The following is a 22,809-nucleotide window of genomic DNA, read 5'->3' on the forward strand; positions in this document are numbered from 1 at the left end:
CTTTAGGAAAAACATGACGTTAGTACTCAATCTTTGTAGAATCTACATCTTGCCATCAAAAACCAGGCTTCAAAAGTGCACTTTAGGATATATTCCTTTAAGGAAGAGAACAATGGAAGATGGTGTGTAGTTAACACAGCTAGTAAATCACAAGCCTTATAACAAGCGTCCTGTTGCTGTTCTGTTGATCTGAGCCAACCAACTCATCTCCACCTAAGATTGACTGTCTTAATCCATGAACCTTCTTTCTTTCTTGCATGATCACAATTTGTCATGGAGGACATGCAACATAATGCGAGGAGATTCTTGATGATCTTTACACCAAACTGCTCTAAAACAGGGACCGTGCCATCAAGTTGGGGGTAATGACAATCCTTAGGAAAGAATTGTGGACCCTGGGATAGATCTACTTCAAAAGAGAGAGCAACACCCCACCCTCCCACCCGAGTCAAAGCTACCTTTGTCAGGTATCATGAATACCAGGGTACTGGGTCCTGTTAACTGGCAAGGGTGCCATTACACGTTTCCAAACATTTACCAATGGCCGCCATTTTCCTCACAGGTATGCATGCTTGCGTTTCTAGAAATGTCAGAAGACCAAGCCAGGGCTGCTCTGTTTCCTCCTGCCTGTCCACAGTAATGTGATACAGAGTTTTCTGCTACAGCACAAGACCCCTTGGAGTCTGCTTTTGAAGAGTTTTGTTTGTAAAGTTAAGATCAGAGATAATGCTACTTACTGTGAGGAAAACGAGCTCTAGGTATTTTGTATTAAACCATCAGTAAAAAAATGAAGACAATATCATTACTTTCAAAATATAGAAAGCCAATAGTTGAAATCATTTAGTAGTAAAATTTTTTTCTACATATAACCTCATAAGTGTAAAGAGTATTAGAGTGAAGCTTCAGCTATATTTGACTTGTGTTAGTTTAAGGGCTTCTCACTCAGGTAAGGCTTAGGAGAGCATTGTTCAATGATCAAGATACTGCGGCGTTTCAAGCCCACTCTCTCTGTCTGTTTTGACTACAAAACAGACATTACATTTGGAGGTGACAGGTGTTTTTTTGTTTTGTTTTCCGGAGAGCGCAGAGCTGTTTACAGTACATAAACTTCGGCGAGGAAAATGCGAGTACGTACAGCACGGTGAACGTCAGTACAAGCTTGTTTTCACAAAGCCTACTCTCGATGAGACTCTTCGCTTTGTGACAAAAAAGCTTAGCGCCCACGATAGGCTGCAGTTTCTGTCCTTAGAAATCAAAGCCATTGCGTGAGATACGGAAGATTCTTTAGAAATACTAAGTCATTCTCTAGCTAGGAAGGGCCAGATTTAAACTATTCAAATCCTCGGCAGCAGCAGCATCACCCCAGCTGGTTTCACCACCCAGATTACAGACTGTCCCTTCAGAATACAGCATGCCCTAAAGCCTTCTGTGTTTGGAATATAGCACTGCATCAAGTATGCCACAGAAGCCCCTAAGTATCACAAGAAGCTTTCTTTAAAAAAAAAAAAAATTCCAGTTGGATGAAACCATTTTAACAGTGTCTCAACTGAGCTCCTAAAACTGGAATTTCAGATATACAAGAAGACAGGAAACAGATAACTTGATTTTTGTCTTTTTACATGTCCGTGTTGTCTTGTAAATGCAGCTACAACACTTCTGCCAAAGAAAAAGATAACAGGGTGGACAGGGCTGTTACCACCAGGACCAGCAGTGGGCACGGGCTGCAGCTTGGAGGAGCAGCCATTGATTTTGTGGTTATGTGGCTGGAAGCACCAGCGAGACCATCCTTTTCGTAATCACGCTGTAAGAAAGAACATTTTCTTTATCACTCACTGTGTGTATTTATTTTACCACAGTATATTTTAACCACATCCTTTCTCTCCTGCCCCCCATTCCTGACTAGCTATAAACCCAAACCCAAACCAAACCTGTTGCTGTCAAGCTGATTCCGACTCATAGTGACTAGCTCTACCACTTGCTAACGCTGACCTAAGATTTTCCCACTGAAACTTCAATTCACACACTTAAAGGTTTTATGGGAAGTAACCATGAACTTGGGTGAGAACTGGGTAATTTTAGTAAACTGTTTGGCCAATGCTTACTTCTTCCTCCTCTGTTAGGGCTTATTAAAATCCATTTGGGAGAAGAGATTTGGGGGAAGGTATCCTTGCCATTCTCCACCTCTGCTCTGCAAATCCCCCAGTAGCTGTATAACATGGAACACTTCCCCTTTTGGGTACCACTGATTGAGGAGGAATGCTCCCTGTCTCTCCCCATCAGGGAGGGAGGGCAAGTTGTACCATCTCAGAAAACTTCCCCGGTCAAGTAATGGCTCATGCCAAGATACGTCTCCAATAGCATCAGAGATGGGCAGTCTTTCTCTCCATCAGCCAGCTCAACCCTAAATTTTCTAGATGAGGAATCAGAGAGGGGAAGGAACTTGCTCTGCTCAGCAGTGGGAAAGCCCAAGCTAGAACCCAGGTTTCCAGACCCAGCCACCACAGCTTTTCTTTCCAGGATTGACTCCTTCATCCCCATCCCTACCTCAATCCCCTAGTGTGTCATTCCCAAACCCTGAACGATAATCACCACATAATGGAATGGCCTATCTCCTCACCTGTAAATCGGAGAGGAATCTCACCTGCCCCTATCTACCTCTGAATTGCTGTGGAGAGTCAAAGGCACTGTGGATAGAGGACGTGTGGGCAAACAGTGAGAGTTGTTGGGTATCACCTCTGTGCTGGGTGACTGTGATTACAGAGTCTCATGGCACTGCAGCCACGGTATTAGTGCTGGACCAACTCTGAGATGAAGACCCCGGGTCCCATACTTAGTTCTGACATTTTGCTCTGTGCCATGAAGTCTGTACCTGGTTCAAAGGGCAGAGGGATAAAGGGACAAGGAGGGTGGCTTAGCTTTTTTCTAGACCTAAAAGTTTATTTCTCTGAGCTCTTTAGGCCATATCATGTCCCAGCAGCCCAAAGGCTCTGTCTTTACAAATGGGGAAGACCCAGAAAGAAAAGTAACTTACATCAGAAAGACAGAGGTGTGTGCTGCCTGATACATTAGATTTCAGCTTCTGTGCCTGGAGACAAAAAAAAAAAAAAAAGCTCATAGGTATAAAGCAGAAGAGTAATTACTGATGATCCATTAGTCAACTGTCAGAGCAGCGTCATCCAATAGAAATGTGTGAGCCACAACTATAAGCCTCATGTGTAATCTGAAATTTTCTTGTAGCCATGTAAGTAAAGGGGGAACAGGTAAAGTTAATTTTAATAATAAATTTTTTAACCCAATATGTTACCATTTCAACATGTAATTGATATAAAATTTATTAATGAGCTAATTCACATTTTTTTTTTTTTAATATTAAGTCTTCAAAATAAAAATGTGTTTGACATAGCCCATCACAATGAAGTGGACCAGCCCCATTTACCCTAGGGGTGGCACAGGACTAGGTTACTAAAGAAAAAGTTTTTTTAATGATCACTCATTTGTATTTCTGAATGTTAATTTTTTAGAAGTATCTCCTAGGTAAAAATGTTGCAATAAAAATTCCCATTTATTAGTAACAATAAAGGTAGGTCTTTCTGAAGTTCGTTTGGTTGTTCATTGTTTGATTCGTTGCTGCATTCAACAAACACTATCCAGTGCAGTATAACCAGAATGCTCCTTCGAAGCAAGGAGGGCGAGACTACATCTCACATACTTTGGCCCTGTTATCTAGAGGAGTCAGTCCCTGGAGAAGGACATCATGCTTGGTAAAGTAGAGGGTCAGAAAAAAGAGGAAGATCCTCAGTGAGATGGATTGACACAGTGGCTACAAAAATGGGCTCAAGCATAATAAGGCTTGTGAGGATGGCACAAGACCGGGCGGTGTTTCGTTCTGTTGTACATAGGGTCACTATGAGTCAGAACTGACTCGGTAGCACCTAACAACAACAATAACCATCTTCCATTGCAGAGAATACAGTGATGAACAAAGACTACATGGTTCCTGGGCTCAGGGGGCTCCCCTCTAGGGAGTAAACCACTCATTGCTTGGAAGCCAAGGCACAGGGACTCGCTCAGACGTACAGTACTCTCGAGGAACTGTGCAGCATCTCTGACCTAGCAATTTAAAGACTGCTCCCAGGGCAGCTGCAAGGGGACTGATCTGTGAATCAGTCCTATTTCCCCTTAACTGAAACTAGGTGTTTACTCAATTTAGGTGAAGAAAAAAACTACAGTGAAAACATTTCTGAAGGCTCGGCCTGTACAACCCTCTTGATATACAAAGGAAAAAAATTATGTAGAAGTTAAGTGACTTATCCAAGGCCACCAAGCAATTTAGTTGTGGAGTCCGGATACAGACCAGGTCTCTCCACTGTTGAATGAAGGTATGTTTTCCTGCATTCCAGGGCTTCTCCCAGGAATTCATGGGTGTTTGACTCTTCCTACACCACCCTCCCCAAAGTCGACCAAAGAACCCCTCTGACAATCCCCCTAAGATAGAGCCCTTGGGCACTGACAGAGAGACCACTCTCCAGCAGAGTGACCCTGGTTAAACATCACACCAGAGTCAAGGAGTACCTGGGCATCCAACTCTGTGAGAATGACATGGGCCAACTGCCTATTGCAAGAAGACTTTTTTTTTTTTTTTACAACTAGTTGAAGACATGCTTGGCTGCAATGACAGCATGTTCACCCAAGGAGTAATTTATTGGCCATAATGCTACTTGGGAGGCATCATAATCTTTATCTATATTTGCATACACCAACTGTGAATATGAAATAGAAACCTTTAAACAGGCATCAAGAATAAGACACTGTAAAGCATTCCCGGGCTGTTAAAAGGTCACTAAATGTTATGTATAACAAGAACAGAAGGGAAATTGGAAGAGGAATTGAACCTTACTCAAAAGTCTACTTTTAATCTATATTAATAGCAAATTGGGTCTATTGCGTTGTTACCTACAGAGAATATGTAGAGCTTTACATGTTTTATTTCTCTTCAAGATTGGAATTGTGCCCAGGTACCAAAATGGCCCTAAAACATCACATTCTCTTTTTCTTTTCTAGGCCATAATCTAGAAAAGACATAAACCCTGGCTAAGAGCCTTTGCATAACTATAAGTTCACTAAACTATGCAGAGAAGGCAGCATGGCTTCCAGAATGGGACCTGTTATGCCTTCGTGTTGTGGTCACAGCTAAATGGCACCTCAGTGCCTTAGACCACAGTGGGGCGTCTTCCAGCTTTGTTCTGTATGATCAGCTCTGGTGTGCGGTGTTCTGCTGTTGTGTACCAATTCTGCAATACTCATTAGCTGCACGTCTTAGTCACGTCAAGAACCTGTTGTGCACGCATCCACTTCCATTGAGTCAATCCCGACTCATAGTGGGGACAACTGGCCCATAGGGTTTCTAAGGCTGTAATCTTTACAGAAGCAGACTGCCGTATCTTTCTCTAGTGGAGCGGCTGGTGGGTTTGAACCGCAGACCTTTTGGTTAGCAGCCGAGAGCTTAACCACTGTGCCACCAGGGCTCCAGAACCTGTTGAAGCACTAATATATGTGCCCACTATTATTAAATGATTACAAAAGGGGCTTCCATAAATGGCCTAGAAAAGGCCTCTATCTTAATGGATTTTCTTAAGTGGACTCTGTATCTGCCAAAGTGGATTTCTGGCCCTCGATGGCTGCTGGGATTTTCACACTGGGTACAAGATAAACATGCAACCTGGTAGACATGCATGGGCCTAAATTCATAGGCTCTTCCCCTCCAAGTGGGAACGGCTGGAATAACTGTTCAGTCACATGGGAAAATGCATTTAGACCCTCTTTTTTTTCCTAACCCTAGGCTCTTCTTCCCACAAAGCAGACATATTCTCTTGGCCTCTGCATGAAGAAAATGGTCAACTTTGGCCTTGTCTCCCTATAGCCTCATTGCTCCTTGATTAAAGCCTGAGGCAGCAGCACCTCCCCCCCATCTTGGCCCCTACGACCATTATGGATCGTATAAGTGGGTTGCTGTGTGATTGATTACTTTTGTGTGGCCTTTCTAGCCATGGTCTTATAACTTTCACCCAGGTGATTGGGTGATAGGGTAACCATGGTCCACCAAGGGAACTGGTCAGTTTTGCCTTAAAAGAGAGCCAATTCCAGAGCAGAGAGAAGAATCCTACCACAAAGGAAGAGCAGCCAGGAGCAGACAACGTATCCTTTGGACCTGGGATCCCTGCCCTGAGAAGCTCCTGGAAGCAGGAGACTGAGAAAGAGAGAGAGCTGTAACCCTGAAGATGGTGAGAAGCAGTGGCAGCAGTGACCCAGCAGCAGAAGACGGGCAAAGTAGGCTTAGCACCTTTGGGGAGAGGCCTAGGGCCAGGGAGAGCTGTGCCTGTGAGCACAGTTGGGAAGAGGCTGTCCTGATGAAAAAACTGTATCCTGAGTGTTCCTGAGCCTGAACTGTAACCGTTGCTTCCCTAACAAACCCCATAATCGTAAGAATTGACTGTGAGTTCTGTGTGGTCATTGCAATGAATTATCAAACCCAGTAGAGAGTGCTATGGGAGGGACGGTTGGTGACAGAGTTGGTAAAAATGGAGGAGAGAGACAGTATGTCTGATCTCTTCCTCATAAGAATCTGCCTTGGGCTGTTGATCTGGGTTCTCCTTTCCCCTTGTGGGGTTGGAGGAGGTCAGACACTGCCTCTATGCTGTTTTTACAGGGGCGAACTGCTGAGTAAAGGCAATAATGTGCAGCCAGGTCCCTACCCATGCTCTGTAGAACATGCCTTCTCTCCTGCTAAACACCTTCTCAACCCACAGCGGCACTTAGCACTCCAGAGGCTTAGCAGTCCACACACAGGTCTTTAAACACTGTGTTGACACAGTGGATTACTACAGCTGCTACGGGGAAATCTGGGTACCCGGGAAACCCCCATGAAGAGGATAAGGTCCACGCAGCCCCTGAGTTCCACCTTAACCAGACACAGACCATAGTAAGATCTGTGAGGCTGATTCGAAGGTGAAAGGTGAACGTCACTGGCTACTGGAGTGGGGTGGCACATGGGTAACACAATCAAAGGACTGCACGTAGACCTGAGATCTTTGCAAATCCCGTACCAAGCCTGTGGTGCATGTTACAAGATGAAGGCCTGATTGGGTCAACTGCCTAGGCTGAATGGTGGCAACTATGACAGGGCATTGCCACACTCACACTGGGCATCCAGTGCCTTTAATGGTGCATAAGCTGCAGATGGAGAGGCAGAGACTGGGAATTTACACCTACATGTGTCGAGGGGGTTGCACGATTAGCAATCCTATAAAACAAAATAAAAGCAGCTGCTGTCGAATCAGTGCTGACTCACGTGGGCCCTATGTGTTTCAGAGTAGAACTGCACTCCATAGGGTTTTCAATGGCTGTGATATTTTGTAAGTAGATCACCAGCTCTTTCTCCTGAGGTGCCTCTGGGTGGATCTGAACAGCCAACCTTTTTCATAACAGCCAAGAATGTTAACCATTTGTGACACCCAGGGTCATAAATCTACCTATGCATATACAGTGTCCACTTAAGAAATCTGGCTCTTACAGCTCATTACTGGAGCCTGAACAACCTGTGTTTTCCACATTTTAAAGGTTTTTATCCTGAGCATCTACTACTCATCTGTCAGTTTGTTGTACTGTGGTGGCTTCTGTATTGCTGTGACGCTGGAAGCTATGCCACCAGCATTTCAAATACTAGCAGGGTCACTCATGGTGGACAGATTTCAGCAGAGCTTCCAGACTAAGAGAGACTAGGAAGAAGAACCTGGCAATCTACTTCTGAAAAAAATCAACCCGTGAAAACCTTATGAATAGCAATGGAGTGTTGTCTACCAAAAGATGAACCCCCTCAGGCTGGAAGGCACTCAAAATGCGACTCAGAGGAGAGTCAAGCTTAATGCTGTGGACAGAGTCAAGCTTTTGGGACCTTCATTTGCTGATGTGGCACGACTCAAGATGAGAAGAAACAGTTGCAAATATCCATTAGTAATCGGAACATGGAATGTACAAAGTATGAATCAAGGAAAACTGCAAGTCTTCAAAAATGAACTGGAATGCTTAAAGATCAATATCCTAGGCATTGGTGAGCTGAAACGGACTGGCATTGGCCATTTTGCATTGGACAACCATACAGTTTGCTACGACAAATTGAGAGGAACAGTGTCGAATTCATCGTCAAAAAGAACATTTCCGGATCTATCCTGAAGTACACTATCAATGACAGGATAATATCAAGGAAGACCAGTTAATACAACTGTTATTCAAATTTATGCACCAACCACTACTAATGCCAAAGACGAAGAAATTGAAGATTTTTTTTACCAACTTCTGCAGTCTGAAATTAATCAAACATGCAATCAAGATGCATTGATAATTACTGGTGATTGGAATGTGAAAGTCAAAACAAAGATGAAGGACCAGTAGTTAGAAAATATGGCCTTTGGTGATAGAAATGACACTGGAGATCCCATGATAGAATTTGCAAGACCGATGACTTATTCATTGCAAATACTTTTTCTCAGCAACATAAACTGTGACTATATACGTGGACCCCACTGGATGGAATACACAGGAATCAAATCGACTACGTATGTGGAAAGAGACGATGGAGAAGCTCAATATCATCAGTCAGAACAAGACCAGGAGCCGACTGCGGAAGAGAACACCAACTGCTCATGTGCCAGTTCAAGTTGAAGCTGAAGAAAATTAAAACAAGTCCACGAGAGCCAAAGCACAACCTTGAGTATATCCCACCTGAATTTAGAGACCATCTCAAGGATATGCAGGTACCCAACACAGAGCTTTGTCCATCTCTATCTAAACACCAAATCTTCCAGTGTGTGGTTTTAAAATATGGTATCTCTTTAGAAAAAGAGACTAAAAAATTGGAGAGAAAATGTATTTCATTTTTCTAAAAGCCAGTTTTAACCACTGTTACAGTATGCTGAAAAATGAATTATTTAATCGCTTTTATAATGGAGAGTTTCATAACAGCTAATACAGAATTACATGTTGTGGGGAAAGCCACCCGATTTCCCAACAAAAGCCAAACCCAACCCTGCAGGGTTTGGCTCCTTTTTTGAGAATGGCAAGATGAAAAGGATACTGAAGAAACCAGACCCCAAACCAACAGCCCTCCATCATTTGGAAAACCAAGGGAAGCCTTTGCTTCAGGCACTCTGTAAGCCTTGCCCCTCCACCAACCGTGGCTCTCATGTTATAAAAGTTGTCACTGGTGCTAATGTGGAAGTCCAGGCACGTTGCCTAATAGAATTTCCTCGGTGCTGTAATTGCAGGGCCAGACTGCGCTAGTCCCTGGCACCAGAGGGTTAATAAATGCATTAAATGCTGTTAACCTCTGTTACCTGGAGTCAGAACAGTGAGGCTCCTGCTCTTTACCGCAGTGATTAGCATTTGGAAAACCTGCCTCGGTGCCAAAGGCTTTCCTGTACCAAACACACAGGCACACACAGAATTTATAGCTCTCTGTAGAGCCCACTCATTGGCCATGGCATCCACACATGGATCTGCTCATAGCAGGCTCTCCCCAAGCCTGGAGGATGGGTCAGGCTCGCAGGCAGCACGTTTGCTCTGTTTATGGAATTGGAGACTTAAAAGGCACCCGCTCAGAGCCTGGCCTTTGCCATCCCAGGACTCCAAGGCTGTATAGAAACCAGTGTTTAATCTGGGGTTTTTAGGGAGCTGTCAGCCAGCAGGGCATGGAACATTTTTCTACTCTCTTCCATGCAGCAGGAAAGCCTATTTCTGCTCTACCTCCAGAAAACGAAACCGGAGGAAGCTGCCCCATCCAATAGCAACAGACTGTCCAGGCTGCAGCCAAATAGTCATAATTAATGATGCTTCTGGTTCTTTTCTCTCTTGCTTTACTGATTAGAGAGATTTGCTATATTAGGAACCTGTTTGCTTAATGACAGAACACAAGCAATAAACAGAGAAATACACAGACTGTAAAAGGCAATCCACTTAGCTCTCTAGCACTCACTAAACAGTCTGCCACATCTATCGCCCTGGTCAGTACTGGCTTATTATCACACGAGTCTCTTTTGCAGCACAAACTGGACCTCTGCTAGGGAAAACCACTGGAAGGTTCTTCCTGAAACAGTCCAGAAGCAAAAAGTCCAAATTCAAAGCCATGTCTTAATAATACCCTATACACCTTACAATCTCCCATCAGGCAAAACACAGGAAGGAGGGTGTGCACCTAATTCTGAAGGATAACTGAGCAAAGTAACTTGCTTCAGAATTTGTATTTTCACATTTTATTTTAATAAAATATAGATGTACCTGATCATTGACGTTTACGGGTAGTACCTACTACACGGAGTCTCTTGGTAGTGTAAATGGTGAACGAGTTCAGCTGCTAACACAAAGGTTTGAGGTTTAAGCCTACCCAAAGTGCCTCGGAAGAAAGGCCTGGTGATTTATTTCTGAAAAATCAGCCACCGAAAGCCCTATAGAGCACGGTGGTACTCTGACACACATGGGGTCACCAGGGGTCTGAGTTGACTCAACAGCATCTGGTTTTACCTAACAATTTTATTCTGTATCTGGTAAGTATTTGCCCAGATTCATTTCTGCACGTGAAAAAGACAAAAAAAAAAAAAAAAAAGATTTTGTCTGTTAGTGAGTCCACCCTAAGGAACAGTGGTCAGCCTAGTGCTCTGCGGCCTTATCATCTTCTCAGCCTTTTTGATTTTGCCAGTTGGCTTTGGGAGAGCTGGGGAGGTTTTATGGCTAGCCTGCTCACAAGCCACTGGCCAGCCTTTCTAAAATCCCTGTGACTATCTCTTTCAAAACTCTCCTTCTTGGTGATTTGCTTTTCCTACAAACTTGGTAACAAACACTTGAAACCACTGGTCTGAATAATGTGCACTAAAGTCGGCCGCGTAAAATAAGTGGACACATAAATAAGGCCTGCTTGGAGCCCTGAGCACGGGTATTTGTCTTCCAGAGACTCTGCTGGACAAGAAAGGGGTCCAATTACTTCACGCTGATTTCTGCGGAGCCCCACGGAACCTGGCCCATGCCGGGGAGGGGGGTGCGGGCCTGTGAGCACAGCCAGGGTGAGACGAGGCAAATACCCTTCTAAGAATGGGGTAGGCAGCTTTTCTTCCACCAAGCCCACTTCAGCTCCTACACCTACTTCCACTGGAAGACACTGTGACTACGTGTTGCCTGAACCTTGGCCAAAGGGCTCTCGTTGCTTTCAACTCTAAGAAGTCCTCATAAACATAGTTCACTCAGCACAGGCTTCAGGAAGGCCCATGGTGCCGAGTTTTATGAGTCTGGGCAGGTTGAGTTTTGGTCATTTAATGGGTGGCAGGAATTTTTTAGGAAAGGGATCTGAGGGGCTAAGTCATGCTTCCTTAGCAGGAAGAAGCCTACACTCTGACCTCAGTTGGGCTATGTTTAAATGAGGCCTCCAAAAATGCCTGTGCAATGCACTGAAATGAAGCCAGATTGAGTGTGAGGCGGGCGTGAGGGGAGGGTCACAGCCATGAAGGCGACTTGGGGACATGCTCTCGAGTCTAAAACACCTTGGATTCTTGGCACCTGTGAGGCATTCAGAGTTTAACTGTGGCATTTAGGTTGAGGTTAGGGCAAAGCCTAGAGTTGTTGTTGGCTGCTGTTAAGTCTGCCCTCAATTCATGTGCACCCCATGCACGACAGAACAAAATGCTGCCCGGTCCTGCACCATCCCCACGATCTGTAGGGGATCAGACCATTGTGATCCACAGGGTTTTCGTTGGCTGATTTTTAGAACTATACTACTAGGCCTCTCTTCCTACTCTGTCTTATTCCTGAAGTTCCACTAAAGCCTGTTCAGCATTACAGCAACACACAAGACTCCACTAACAGATGGTACGGGCTGCGTTTGGGGTGTGTTGGCTGGGAGTTAAATCCAGGTCTCCTGTATGAAAGCGGAAAATCCTACCACTGAACCACCAGTGCCTCAAGCCTTTACCTGACGGAACTGTGGCCAGGGCTTGTAGGTGATGGGTCAATTGAGAAATTAAGTCAGAGAATCATTTTAAATGACACATTTGTGTCAAACACTTTATTTTAATTTAAAATCTAAATGCCATTCATTTACTGATTTTTGGATATATGCCCAAGGCTGCCTTCTTTTTTTTAAAGCAAGAGTCTGCTGATTGGCATTCCTTGTGTTATGTTTTGCATAAAACTACATGAACCCACCAGCTGCTCCATGGGAGAAAGGTGTGGCAGTCTGCTTCCATAAAGATTCCACCTGGGAGACCCTATGGGGCAGTTCTACTCTGTCCTATAGGGTTGCTACGAGTCGGAATCAACTCGATGGCAATGGGTTTGGGTTCATAGTCTACAATTTCCAGTCTCGCCGTTTCTTTAAAGTGGGAGTAAGATTTGTGTGACGCCCACAGAGGAATCTAAGTGTAGACTCTTTCTACATTTTTATAATTTTTCTCCGTCTTTTACAGTTGTCTCGCTTACACCTAATCCAACAGCATTTTTTTTCTTCAGGAATTTACATTATGCTTTTATCAATGTGTTCAACGTAGTCTGCATTGAAACTACCGTGCTTTCTTTTGAGCTCATATTTCACTCATTCATGTACTGTTTAATTGAATTACGCGAGCAAAACAACAAATACAATCATCATAAGAAGGTTTGCGAACAAATATACCTGACTCCTGGTAAGCCTATGTCTCAACAGGAAAGACCAGATGGGCAAGGTGAGCAGAGAAGGTAGCCCACTCGCTTGGAGCATTCAGTGTGTCCTGGGCATAAACGTTTACAGGGGAATGGAGAGGCTGGCTTGTCTGGTGAGCTGGTTAAATAAGGGTCAGTGAGAACAGCTTCAACTATAATTTAGAACTTGCCGCTAGTACTGGCTTGACTGATACGGATTAGGAGGCTCCTAGTGTCAGCCTTTTGCAGGCAGTGTGTGACGGACTGCTAACCTAAAGGTTGGAGATTCGAACCCACCCAGCTGCTCCATGGAAGAAAGGCCTAGAGAACTGCTTCTGTATGGATTACAGCCAAGAAAACCCTATGGAGCAGCTCTACTCTGTAGCACATGGGGTCACCACGAGTTGGGGCTGACCAGATGGTAGCTAACAACAACAGCAGCTATGATTAGAATAATCCCTGCCCTACTGTCAACCTCACAGAGTTGTGAAAATCAAATGCAATACTCTAGATGGACGTCCTTTTAAAATCCAAGTTGCTGTGGATATTCTCTTAGCCATTCTGTCCACGTCATCTGCGGGTCCTATGCTGGTCATTCTGGGGTTAGGGCCAGGGGTAGGAAAATGCAAAAACCTCAGGCTGATTTTGCTTGCGAACATGATATTGGATGTAACTGGCTCATGATTTTGTGTGATTCCGTGGATTTAAAAATGAATACAATGAAAGAGATACAGTCCAGTGAGATATATCAACAGACCTCCATTAGCTAAGCAGTCCCTCGGGCTTCCCTGTCAGTCTCTGGCGCTCCATAAAAAGGATGCCTGCAGACTTGTAATTTAACACTAATGGCAGGATGGCAGGGAGGGCTGGGTGCAGACAATGTCTCCAACTTGGAGATGAACACAGCACTCAAGCTGGGCTTTCTTTGGCTTTTCACAACTTCACAGGATCACCTGCCACCTAGTTTGCTTTTCCCCCAAGCTGGGGCAAACACAAGTTACAAAATACACCAGAGAGCTGTGTGTTTTCATTCACGGTTAACTTGCCGGATTGGTAAAATAGTCAGATAAGAAGCACTTATGAGCTGTGTTTCAGGAAATGATGCCCAATTAACAATAAGATTATGCCAAACTGTGTGTGAAAGGCATCTGGGTGGGGGTGGGGGGAGGGTGGTGTTTAGTCGCGCAAACATTCTGCAATAATCGTGGAAAGAGGACTCTAGAAGGAAACGGTTGTTTTCTCAGCCTGTGCAGTTGGAAATGCAAATGTGTAAGAGCAACAGAGAAGATGCAGTGTGGTCCCTGATGAGGAGTGCATGAAGCCTATCTCACCGGACACGCGTCCTCATCACCATCAGATACTATTTATTAAGCCTTCCATTCTCCTGTGGGTTTATGTGCAGCTGAGGGCGGCCCTGTAATGGCTCTGTGACTTATGGTAGTAACTAAGGTTTGATATAAAGTGCCTTAGTCTGGAGACATTAACAGACCTGGGCTTTTGTTCACCCTCTGGTTCAGAAGATGGAGCACTCTAGGTGCTGTGAAAACAAGGGAAAAAGCAAAAAAAAAAAAAAATCCAAAAGGCTTTGGAAAAGATGAGTTTTTAGAAGACCGAGTTTTTAGTATTCCAGAGAATACAGGAAAACCAAGTAGGGTCATCATGATGATGACGGTGGTGATTACTATTAAGGGGAACCTCTGTCAATAAGGACGCCGGGCTCAGGCTTCCTGTCCTGAACTTCACTGAACACTTACAATAACTCTCTGAAGGGGGCGCTATTGTTCCCCCTTCTTGTACAGATCAGGAAATGGGGTCCTGAGAGGGCATGACTTGCCCATTTTCACAGTGTGGAGTGGCTGTACTGGGATTTGAACTCAGTTTCTCTGACTCCAGCACCCACGTATATTCACTCTATGCCAGACACTGTAGACTTCATCTCACAGGCTCCTTTCATTAAGCTTTAGAAAGGGCTGTGCTTATCCTGCTACAGCTGAGGAAGGGTTCCAGAGGTAGAGTAACAAGGCTGAGGTCACACAGACAGCATGGAACGGAGCCATCACGGGCAGCCTAGAGTCAAATGAATCACTGAAAAGGGCCTGCTGAGTACCAAGCACTAGGAGGTCCTCCCAAAGTTCACCCCAGAAACCAGAAAGAACTTGTATACATGCATGCAGCTTCTGCTGGAAGTCAGGGGTCAAGTCGGGCAGCCCAGGGATGGGAGCTTTCTGCTCTGCAAGAGCCCTAAAGGTGAACTGGTCATGTCAAATCCCTACAGCCGAGGGGCTGGCAGGGGACAGCCAATCTGGGGACACTCCTGCAATGTCCATCCAGTCCCCACCATCTCGAGCTTTCTTTCTAGATGTCCTGGCCCATGATAAGGTTCCTCCTGGGTCTTAAATGTAAGGAGTGATGAGGAAGGAAGCCCTCCATCAACCCCACCCCCAAAAGAACCAGAACTCTTTTCCTCCACCTCCCTGGGCTCCAGAGTTCAATCACAAGGCAGAGCCTATCGTTCAGGAGAGGGATGGTTGGTTAGAAATCCTAGAGATAAAAGGTCAGCAGGGGATATAAGAAACTGGATGTATTTATGGTATGGGATCTAAGTGTGCTCAGAGGTATTCTCAAAGGTTACCCAGAACAAGAAAGCATATTTATGGCCAAGATGGTACAGATGTCCTCTTGCTTTTTATTAAGCATGTTTATTACCCAGCAATTGGGTTAAGCAATTGTCCAACTGCTGAATTATTGTCCCACTGATGGGCTGGCTGGGCTGGCCTCACTGCCCCCTGGACCACAAGTGTGGGGGCCTAGCAGCTCTTCCCCAAGTGCATGGAGGTGGGGCCAAGTTTTCCCCATACCACCCTTAAATTGTTCTAATTTTTTGAGAAAAGTGGTTGTTATGGATTAAATTGTGTCCAAAAATATACATTGAAATCCTAACCCCTGTACCTATGAATGTGACCCTACTTGGAAATAGATTTTTTTTTGTTACGTAAGTGAGGCCATACCTGAGTAGGGTGGGTCCTAAACCTAATCCCTTCTGAGTGATGTCTTATAAAAAAGGAAAACAGAGAGACACACACAGGGGGAAGGGACCACATGTGGAACTGTCTACAAGCCAAAGAATACCAAGGAACACGTGGGGCAACCGAGGAGGAAGGACCCTTCCCTACAGCCGATGCTCTGATTTAGACTTTTTGGTCTCCAAAACCATGAGATAATAAAATTCCTGTTCTTTAAAGCCACCCACTTGTGGCATTTTTGTTATGGCACCATTAGCAAACTAAGGTAAAAAAGATGCTTAAGAGAAGGCATCATAAATGGGTGATCATAAAAAAAACTGTCACAACAGACCTGTGTGTGCAGGGTAGCATACCCTGTATGATGCCCAAGTTCATTCCCAGGTGAATTCTGGGGTGAAGGTCACTGAATGCCCTCTCAGCACGGGTTCCTTCTTGCTTATTGCCAGCACAGACTGCCCAGGAGGATAAAATAATAATAAGAGCTGCTGTGCTGGAGGCCCAGCAGATTTTAATGTATTTAATTATTACCACCCTCCTGTAATAATGGTGGTGTTCATTATTCCCACATTACATATGATAAAGCCAAAGGCTGAGGAGATTAAAACGACGCTCCATCTTAGTTCACAGAGGGTCTGATTTTCATTGTGTCAAGAGACCTGGCCCTTCAGTATCTTTTACTCCTAAGCACAACAGCCTCTTTTTCTGGAAAAAGCCACTTTGAGAACTAACCATCCCACTTTTGGCCTGTCTATTGTGTTTGTCAGTTTGTCATACTGTGGGGGCTTGCCTGTTGCTGTGATGCTGGAAGCTATGCCACTGGTATTCAGATACCAGCAGGGTCACCCATGGAGGACAGGTTTTAGCTGAGCTTCCAGACTAAGACAGACTAGGAAGAAGGACCCGGCAGTCTACTTCTGAAAACCATTAGCCAGTGAAAACCTTAAAAATAGCAGCGGAACATTGTCTGATATAGTGCTGGAAGATGAGCCCCCCAGGTTGGAAGGCACTCAAAAGATGACTGGGGATGAGCTGCCTCCTCCAAGTAGAGTCGACCTTAATGACATGGATGGAGTAAAGCTTTCGGGACCTTCATTCGCTGATGTGGCACAACTCAAAATGAGAAGAAACAGCTGCAAACATCCATTAATAATCGGAACCTGGAATGTATGAAGTAAGAATCTAGGAAAATTGGAAATTGTCAAAAATGAAATGGAACCCATAAACATCGATATCCTAGGCATTAGTGAGCTGAAATGGACTGGTATTGGCCATTTTGAATTGGACAATCATATACTCTACTATGCTGGGGATGACAACTTGAAGAGGAATGGTGTTGCATTCATCATCAAAAAGAACGTTTCAGGATCTATCCTGAAGTACAATGCTGTCAGTGATAGGATAATATCCATACGCCTACAAGGAAGACCAGTTAAGATGACTATTATTCAAATTTACACATCAGCCACTAGGGCCAAAGACGAAGAAACAGAAGATTTTTATCAGCTTCTGCAGTCAGAAATTGATTGAACATGCAATCAAGATGCATTGATAATTACTGGCAATTGCAATGTGAAAGTTGGAAACAAAGAAGAAGGATCAGTAGTTGGAAAATATGGCCTTGGTGATAGAAACAATGCCACAGATCGAATGATAGAATTTTGAAGACCAGCGACTTCTTCGTTGCAAATACCTTCTTTCACCAGCATAAACGGCAACTATACCCACGGACCTCACCAGATGGAACACACAGAAATCAAATTGACTACATCTGTGGAAAGAGATGATGGAAAAGGTCAATATCATCAGTCAGAACAAGGCCAGGGGCCAACTGTGGAACAGACCATCAATTGCTTATATGCAAGTTCAAGCTGAAACTGAAGAAAATCAGAGCAAGTCCACGAGAGCCAAAATATGACCTTGAGTATATCCCACCTGAATTTAGAGACCATCTCAAGAATAAATTTGGTGCATTGAACACTAGTGAGCGAAGACCAGATGAGTTGTGGAATGACATCAAGGACATCATACATGAAGAAAGCAAGAGGTCATTGAAAAGACAGGAAAGAAAGAAAAGACCAAGATGGATGTCAGAGGAGACTCTGAAGCTTGCTCTCGAACGTTGAGCAGTGAAAGCAAAAGGAAGAATTGATGAAGTAAAAGAACTGAACAGAAGATCTCAAAGGGCGTCTGGAAAAGACAAGTAAAGTATTATAATGAAACGTGCAAAGAGCTGGAGATGGAAAACCAAAAGGGAAGAACACTCTTGGCGTTTCTCAAGCTAAAAGAACTGAAGAAAAAATTCAAGTCTCAAGTTTCAATAGTGAAGGATTCTATGGGGAAAATATTAAACGATGCAGGAAGCATCAAAAGAAGATGGAAGGAATACACAGAGTCATTATACCAAAAATAACTAGTCGATGTTCAACCATTTCAAGAGGTGGCATATGATCAGGAACTGATGGTACTGAAGGAAGAAGTCCAAGCTGCTCTGAAGGCATTGGCGAAAAACAGGGCTCCAGGAATTGGTGGAATATCAACTGAGATGTTTCAACAAAGAGATGCAGCACTAGAGGTACTCACTTATCTATGCCAAGAAATATGGAAGACAGCTTCCTGGCCAACTGACTGGAAGAGATCCATATTTATGCCTATTCCCAAGAAAGGTGATCCACCTGAATGTGGAAATTATAGAACATCATTAATATCCCATGCAAGCAAAATTTTGCTGAGGATCATTCAAAAACGGCTGCAGCAGTGTATTGACAGGGAACTGCCAGGAATTCAGGCTGGTTTCAGAAGAGGATGTGGAACCAGGGTTATCACTGCTGATGTCAGATGGATCCTGGCTGAAAGCAGAGAATACCAGGAGGATGTTTACCTGTGTTTTATTGACTATCCAAAGGCATTCGACTGGGTGGATCATAACAAATTATGGATAACATTGGGAAGAATGGAAATTCCAGAACACTTACCTGTGCTCATGAGGAATCTTTACATAGATCAAGAGGCAGTTGTTCGGGCAGAACAAGGTGATACTGACTGGTTTAAAGTCAGGAAAGGTGTGTGTCAGGGTTGTATTCTTTCACCATACCTATTCGATCTGTATGCTGAGCAAATAATCTGAGAAGCTGGACTATATGAAGAAGAACGGGGCATCAGGATTGGGGGAAGACTCATTAACAACCTGCGTTATGCAGATGACACAGCCTTGCTTGCTGAAAGTGAAGAGGACTTGAAGCACTTACTAATGAAGATCAAAGATCACAGCCTTCAGTATAGATTGCACCTCAACATAAAGAAAACAAAAATCCTCACAACTGGACTGGTGAGCAACATCATGATAAATGGAGAAAAGATAGAAGTTGTCAAGAATTTCATTTTCCTTGGATCCAGAATCAACAGCCATGGAAGCAGCAGTCAAGAAATCAAAAGACGCATCGCATTGGGTAAATCTGCTGCAAAGGACCTCTTTAAGGTGTTGAAGAGCAAAGATGTCACCCTGAAGACTAAGATGTGCCTGAACCAAGCCATGGTATTTTCAATCACATCATATGCGTGTGAAAGCTGGACAATGAATAAGGAAGACTGAAGAAGAGTTGACGCCTTTGAATTGTGGTGTTGGTGAAGAATATTGAATATACCATGGGCTGCCAAAAGAACGAACAAATCTGTCTTGGAGGAAGTACAACCAGAATGCTCCTTAGAAGCAAGGATGGCGAGACTGTGTCTTAAATACTTTGGACATGTCGTCAGGAGGTATCAGTCCCTGGAGAAGGACATCACGCTTGGCAGAGTACAGGGTCAGCGGAAAAGAGGAAGACCCTCAATGAGGTGGATTGACACAGTGGCTGCGACAATGGGCTCAAGCATAACAACGATTGTAAGGATGGCGCAGGACCGGGCAGTGCTTCGTTCTGTTGTGCGTAGGTTGCTATGAGTTGGAACCGACTCAACGGCACCTAACGACAACAACAATATCGTTTGCAAGATCCTTGGCAAGCATGGGAACGATGGACACTGGGTTTTGCTTAAGTTATATTATCTTAAAATGAGTTTGGTTTGGAGTAAAATCAATGATGGTGGTGCCTCCACTAAAAAAAAAAAAGTTGTCATCAAGTCTCCTCCAACTGATGGTGACCCCTGTGTGTCACAGGAGAACTGTGCTCCATAGAGTTCTCAGTGGCCGATGGTTCAGAAGTACATTGCCAGGGCTTTCTTCTGAGATTCCTCCGGGTGGACTCAAACATCCAATCTTTCATATAGTGAAAGAGCGCGTTAACCATCTGCGCCACCCAGGGACCCCACTCTCCATAGGACCTCAGAATAACGAAGCACTGGCACTCCCCGCTCTTGTTTCTTCTCCCTTATAACATGGAAGTGACCTGTGCTGGGGTATTGATTAGACAGAGACAAGTGTTACAGAGTAGAGCCACTGCCTGCCCCTGGGCAGCAAGAATGCCATCCGGCCACGGCATTATTGCTGAGATGACCATGACCTGCCCAAAGATACTCACAGCAGGCGTGGATAGCCTTAAGTTGTTCAAAAACGAGGCCCAATTCCAACCCAGAATATCCTGTAGCCAAGCCGAAAAGAAGGGCCAAACAACTGAATGAGAGTCAGAGAAAGGGAGGCCCGTTATCCTGTTGGGGTGATGAAAGAGAGGGGTCCCAGCTGTTGCAGGTGACCTCTCCCCAGCTTACTTACCAGGTGAGGTTCAGAGTCAGCCTTTCACCCTTCACACATGGGGTACCACTGCTTATAGCACAGTGTGGTAATGGGCTGTGAACCCCACATCCCTGGCTGTGCCCCAGAGAGGAAACAGCCCAGCTCCACGGAGTACCGTCTGACCGTTGGTCTTTCTGGAGAATGGAAACTGAGCTCCCAACCACAGCTGTTCTGCCAGGGACTTTCACTGCACCCAAGGGGCCTGGGACCACATTTCCCACGGTGTGCTCCACCTGCTACGTGTAACCATGTTTGTGTACCCGGCCTAAGGCCCCCTCTCATATTTACTTTAGTCGTCTGAAAACACACCCCTGGTAAATCCCATAAATATGATATAATAGTATGAACAGTAATTCCAATGTCAACATGAGACAGTGCCTTCTCCCGATGCTACACGCTAACACTTTTATTACCTGTAGTGATAGTGTAAAATTAAATTATAATGTAGGGCTTCCCATTTTGCCGCTCACTTCACAGTATGGTGGAGTATGGGTCATTTGGAGGAGTTAATAAGAGGCTTTATGAGAGTTAGGAGCCGAGACTGAGGCTGCGTGAATAAGGAACCATCTATAAAATGAAGAACCTTCTCAAGAAAGAACCAAGTTTACTCTCTGTTCGTGCTGAAGTTCTTCCGGCCTAGCTGTGCTCACATTGTACTTGGCAAATAAGCTTACGTAGCTACAGAAAAAAAAATAAAAGAGTAAAAAGGGAGAGAAATTATACTGTACTCTGTGTGCTTAATTTGCAGGGCATCTGGCTACATTGTCTGTTGCCATTGAGACGATTCTGACTCATATCGACCTTATAGGACAGAGTAGAACTGCGCCATAGGGTTTCCAAGGCTGTAATCTTTATGGGAGCAGACTGCCACATCTTTCTCTTGTGGAGTCGCCAGTGGGTTTGAACCACCAACCTTTCAGTTAGCAGCTGTGCGTTTTAACCACTGTGCCACCAGGGCTCCTTGGTTACAATGCAGTTGGGGGAAAAAAGATCCCACAACTTTCCTTTGTTGAGAAGGTGAAACTGGGTTCATTAAAGGTGTGCAATAGATTCTGATAAACACTATTTTTTGAAGTCACTAAATTAGTTTTCAGGAACTTTACACTCTCCTTCATTTGAACAATTATTAAGTGATAAAATAGAATTGCACAATGGCTAAAACCATAATCAGATATTTTACAGCCAACCATAAAATGCTATATTATTAAAATATACTGAAGATGCTCAAGACCATTACAACTTTTTAAATGAATTATAAAGGCCTTTACTGCTGATAAAATAATCTTAAATTACAGTATTATGTATTCTAACATATGCTGAGCCAAAGTTTCCTACAATGCAAGCACACCAATCACAAAATTTGGATTAAGTTTGCAGAAGCTGCAGTCTGACAACACCTGGTTCAGCATGGCAGCGAGCACCTATGTTTGTAGGTGGGGACGGAACAATTCCTTCTACCATAGGACCAGCCAAGAGTCAGAGCCTCTCACATTTAAAGGCTGTACAAGTGACACTTAGGAGGGCCCTGGAGAGCAAGGAAAGGCTGTTGCAATAGGAATTTGTTTCTTCCCTTGAAGTCTCCTGGGTGGTGCAAATGGTTTGTGCTTAACTACTGTATTTTTATGCAAATAATGAACACCTTCTATGTTCGTTTGCCAACTGTGCCCTCCCCCCGGAGGTATTTTCGTAAGCACACTATGTCAATTTTTCGTTATAACAACATGTAAAAAAAATGGGCATAGCGGTGCTTAGAAAAATACTTCGTAAGGAGCGAGCGCAGTTGGCGAACAAATGTAGGAGGCGGGTGTTATCTATGTAAAAATATGGTACTAATCTAAAGGTTGGCTAAACCTACCCAGGGACGCCACGGAAGAAAAGCTTGGTGATCTGCTTCTGTAAAATTATACTCAAGAAAGCCCTATGGAGCAGTTCTACTCTGTCATGCACGAGACTGCCATGAGCTGGAATCAACTTGACAGCAATGGGCTTGGTTTTGGTTTTTTTAAGTCTCCCCATACATGAGATTTTAAAAATGCCAACTGTTTAGTTACTGGGGACCTGCCCCCTTCACGCACAATACCGCGATCTATGATGGAGGGTGATGCATACACGTACCTGCCATGAAGCCTGCGCCCCAAGAAGTTTTCCAGCTCATACTTTATTCCCAGTTTTAAATTCCTTTTTTCTTGGTACCCAGTTATACCCTGCAAGCTTCTGTCTCCAATAGGGCTTGAATACACAATTGAAAACGCATTTCAGCAAGCTGGACGGTGTGGCTGCCTTCAAGGAGTAATGCCCAGCTCTGAGCTCTGTATTCACACGCTCTCCCGGATGAAGAGCTTTGAA

General features: G+C 44.3%; 1 protein-coding gene across 7 annotated transcripts in view; it reads right to left on the bottom strand.

Annotated features, from left to right (window-relative positions):
- Positions 1–459: 459 nt before the first annotated feature.
- The window catches only part of GFRA1 (GDNF family receptor alpha 1), a 239,131-nt gene continuing 216,781 nt past the window's right edge, over positions 460–22,809 (bottom strand). For all 7 annotated transcript variants that reach the window (XM_049854962.1, XM_049854963.1, XM_049854964.1 and 4 more), the window contains 2 exons: positions 3,032–3,085; positions 460–1,801 (listed from right to left, as the gene is read on the bottom strand). In XM_049854962.1, coding sequence (XP_049710919.1) covers positions 1,646–1,801; positions 3,032–3,085 — 210 coding nt within the window. In that variant the 3' untranslated portion in view covers positions 460–1,645. The remainder of the gene's footprint in view (positions 1,802–3,031; positions 3,086–22,809) is intronic.

Source organism: Elephas maximus, chromosome 16 (assembly GCF_024166365.1).
Source record: "Elephas maximus indicus isolate mEleMax1 chromosome 16, mEleMax1 primary haplotype, whole genome shotgun sequence".
In the NCBI taxonomy this organism is placed as follows: Eukaryota; Metazoa; Chordata; class Mammalia; order Proboscidea; family Elephantidae; genus Elephas; species Elephas maximus.